Consider the following 4,186-nt stretch of genomic DNA (forward strand, 5'->3'; position numbering starts at 1 on the left):
AACACCCTGGTGCTATTTTGAAGAATCTCAGCTGGACGTAAACAACGTATGCTGTGTCACGCGGATATGTTGTTTTCATTCAAATCAAATCGCAAACAACATAGGAAACAGATCCGGCGTGATGCAGCTGACAGGGTTATATCCAGTTTTACAATTTTGTTGCAATGACAACATAAAGCCTCAAAGCTTAAACCAACTGTTAAAATGATTTATAAAACTTTACAGCTCAAATAATAGAAAGTTTAACAGAGGAATTCATATAAGAGCTTTTAAAATTATAACTTTCAAAGCAAAATTAAGATTATAACTTTACAAGCAAATACATATTATTTTATATAATTAAATATAAAAATTATTCTTTAATATATTTTATAAATATAGATATATTGATATCTTATATAACAGAAAATAATCATGAAAAGCTTCACATCTATGCTTTTAAATCCAAAAATTGGCCTCACTTCCTTTGTAAGTCTCTCACCGCATATTATTATTATTATTATTATATTATTATTATTATTTAAAAGATTAATGAATGAGATGATAGATAGATAGATAGATAGATAGATAGATAGATTATTGATCCAGTGTGTGAAATTGAGAGAGTTTGCCAGTTGAACAGTCAACTTTTTAAATAAATGAGTTTAAATATGTGTTTGAGATCAAAGGGATGTGTTGATGTGTAGATATCGATTTTCAGAAACAGGAAGATGATCTGTGTGTGTAACAGGAAAGCGTCTGGCGTGTTGTTGTGAATGTGTTTGAGCAGTCAGAGGTCAGATCCACACAAGCCGCTGGAATGAGTGCTATGAGGACAGAAGATGCTGCTGACGGGAAGAGCACAGCTAATGGAGGAGGAGTCGTGTGTCAGGAGGGAGGCGTCACCGTCCTCAGGTACACCAGACACTCGAGAGCGCTTCCTCTGAGAACATGCTTGAGTTGTGTTCAGTGCAGTGCTGTTATTAACAGAAACTAATGAAACTGGTTTCGTTAATTGAAATAGAGCGCAAATAAATCAAATTCTAAATATTAGATGAATAACTCATTTATATTATTATATAAAAATAAAAGCTAATTCAAAACACTGATAAATACTATACTAGTATATAAATAATACTAAAATAACAGTTTAGTTTCAGTGCTTGTTTCATTACCGAACCCTGAATGTTATCTGATCCCTACAGGCCTACAGATCTCTCAGAGATGTTGGCGGCAGGAACCAAAGAAGTTCACGAGAAGGCCGAAAACACCGAGTTTGTCAAAGACTTCCTGAGGGGACGCATCCGCAAAGAGCTCTTTAAGGCACATGGATTTTAAAGACCATTTAGAAATGCCATTCACAACACATTTCACTTTCATAATGTGGCAAATAATGTGCTGGGATCTGATTTATTACTTTATCATATTAAACTTAGGCATGTATTACTTTTGATGTATGTTTTTTGTCTGGCGGACGATAAACGAGCGGTGAAAATCCCTTATACTTATAATGATAGACTTGGAATAGTTAGCGTCCACATACCCAGGGTTATTATTGTTAGCTACAACTAAAATCAAAACTAAAAATGAAACAATAAAATAAAACATTTTCGTTACCTGAAATAAATGTGAACTAAAATAATAAATATAATATATTAAAATAAAGCAATAAGCCCCAAGAAGCCGTGGTTTACAGTGAATTTATAACAGCTAAGGGGCGTTGTTAGGCACGACGCGGAGCGGATTATTGCTTTTATAAAACGGTTATTCTATATATATAGTAAGGTTTCACAAAATAAAACAGAGCAAATAAAGTGTAATTATATTAAAAACAGTATTCTTCCACCAAACAATGTAGTTCCTCAGAAACAGTTGTGGTTGCAACAAAGTGGTTGCCAAGCAACAGACAAATGTAAACAAAGGTGTATGTAGAGTAATTTACAACAGCTTCGAACGCGGCTCAACCAATCAGAATCAAGGACCGGAACTATCCGTTTTATAAAATGTATTTTAAAACCTTTTTAATTATTATATTTTTATTATTTCATCTAGTTGGCAAGACATAATTTCTCATTTTCTTTTTTAATTTGAAGTACTAAAATAATTACAATTGAAACAAAACACATTTAAAAAAAAAAAAGTTAAATTAAAAACTGAAATTACCATGAATACAGGAAATAAATTGTAATAATATTATATTAATAACAATCAAAAAAATAATAGCATATCAATGATACTTAAATAACGTTTCACATATGTTACTATTATTTATATACTATTATAATATTTATAATTTTTAAAGTTAGCTTCTTTTTTATTATTTTAATTATAGTTTTTATTTTAAATTTAGTTTAAGGTTAAGTAATGTAATGTCATGTGTTTTTGTCATTTTATTATTTTTATTTGTTTTCTTGAAATATTTCTATTTAGCTTTAATTTTATTTCTTTTTTTTTTATTTAGGTTATTTGCCAAGGCAGCATTTTTCTTTTTCATCAAATATTTCTATTTTATTTAACTTTATTTCAACTAAACTAAAACAAAGACATCGGTTTAGTTTGACGTGATTGTGATCTCTTGATCTGTGTTTGTGTCGTCAGCTCGGTCACGTGGCTCTATACTTCACGTACTCGGCTATGGAAGAGGAGATGGAGAGAAACAAGGAGCATCCTGATTTGGCAGCGCTCTACTTCCCTCATGAGCTGCACCGGTGGGACGCTCTGGCTCGGGACCTGCAGTACTTCTACGGCGAGGACTGGCAGGACCAGATCAGCCTCTCTCCTGCCACTCAGCGCTACGTGGAGCGCATCCAGCAGATCGGCCGGGATCAGCCCGCGCTTCTGGTGGCTCACGCTTACACCCGCTACATGGGAGACCTCTCGGGCGGCCAGGTGCTGAGGAAGGTGGCCCAGCGCGCCATGAAGCTGCCACCCACAGGAGAAGGCCTGAACTTCTACCAGTTCGACGGCATCCACAGCGCCAAGGCCTTCAAACAGCTGTACCGCAGCCGGATGAACGAGCTGGAGCTGGACTCGCACACCAAGCAGAAGATCGTGGAGGAAGCTGTCCTGGCCTTCCAGTTCAACATGGAGGTGAGCGCTGCTGGAAGAAACACTAGTGTTTCAATTGCGATTGAAAGGGTTCATATTTTTTAGCATTTCCTTACAATGTGTAGTGAGTGTGTTTTTGCATCAAAAACATACTTTTGTTTAATTTAGTTGTTAGTGTAATTTAGTTTATTAAATAAATACCTAAAAACTGAATCAGTGATTTAGTTTATTAATTCAGTTTCGAAATTAAATATACATATATAAATATAATTATTTATTTATTAATATGTATATATAAAGTCACTGTTAAGGCCTGTTCACACCAAGAACGATAACTATAAAGCTAACGATAAAAATATTGTTTTAAAAATCATTCTCAATATTAAAGAACAGCAGAGTCCACACCACAACTATAACGATAAAGGCACAGAGAAATTATATCGTTGGAATCACTTCCAGAACGATTTTTTTCCAGCTGAAGAACGATACAAACTTTGACACCCAATCAGAATCCATCCTGCTGTAACGAGCTCGAGAATTTAAAGCGGCAGACGCATGTGCGCTTAGAATAAACAGACGATATCGTCCGCTGGTGTGGACGCTAATATCATTATCTTTATGGTTATCGTTCTTGATGTGAACGGGGCTTTAGAATGTATTCGTGATGTTTGATCAAAATGCTCACTTTTCTATTTTGAAATTAAATATACATATGTTAATTAATTAATTAGATAGACATGCAATGAAATAGACATATGCAAATTAATTAATTTAATAATTTTCTTTGTTTTAAATTTTACTTTTCTATTTTGAAATTAAATGGACATGTGTAAATATATAAATATAAACTCGTATATAAAATTATGTAAATGACTTTCATATTTTTAAATTGTATTGTTAAATTTATTTCAAAATTTTCATTTTCAGTTTTGAAATTTAAAAGACAATACATATAAATGTATTTATTTTATTATTTGTATATATATTTTTTTCAAACATTTACAGTGTATTGGTAATTTATATTTCTACGTTTTGTTTGTTTTTACCTACATTTTAAAGGGGTCATGTGATGCTGCTAAAAATAACATTATTTTGTGTATTTGGTGTAATGAAATGTGTTTATGCGGTTTAAGGTTAAAAAAACACATTATTTTCCACA

At 32.9% G+C, this 4,186-nt stretch overlaps 1 protein-coding gene across 3 annotated transcripts in view; it reads left to right on the forward strand.

Moving 5' to 3' along the window:
• hmox2b (heme oxygenase 2b) overlaps positions 1-4,186 on the forward strand; it is a 12,363-nt gene that overhangs the window by 5,139 nt on the left and 3,038 nt on the right. For 2 of the 3 annotated variants that reach the window (XM_016495731.1, XM_016495733.1), the window contains exons 3-5: positions 770-894; positions 1,185-1,302; positions 2,578-3,069. In XM_016495731.1, coding sequence (XP_016351217.1) covers positions 800-894; positions 1,185-1,302; positions 2,578-3,069 — 705 coding nt within the window. In that variant the 5' untranslated portion in view covers positions 770-799. Of the gene's footprint in view, positions 1-730; positions 895-1,184; positions 1,303-2,577; positions 3,070-4,186 lie in introns of all 3 variants that reach the window. The other variant, XM_016495732.1, reaches the window with a different exon arrangement.

This window comes from Sinocyclocheilus anshuiensis, unplaced genomic scaffold (assembly GCF_001515605.1).
Source record: "Sinocyclocheilus anshuiensis isolate Anshui unplaced genomic scaffold, SAMN03320099.WGS_v1.1 scaffold1075, whole genome shotgun sequence".
Taxonomy (NCBI): domain Eukaryota; kingdom Metazoa; phylum Chordata; class Actinopteri; order Cypriniformes; family Cyprinidae; genus Sinocyclocheilus; species Sinocyclocheilus anshuiensis.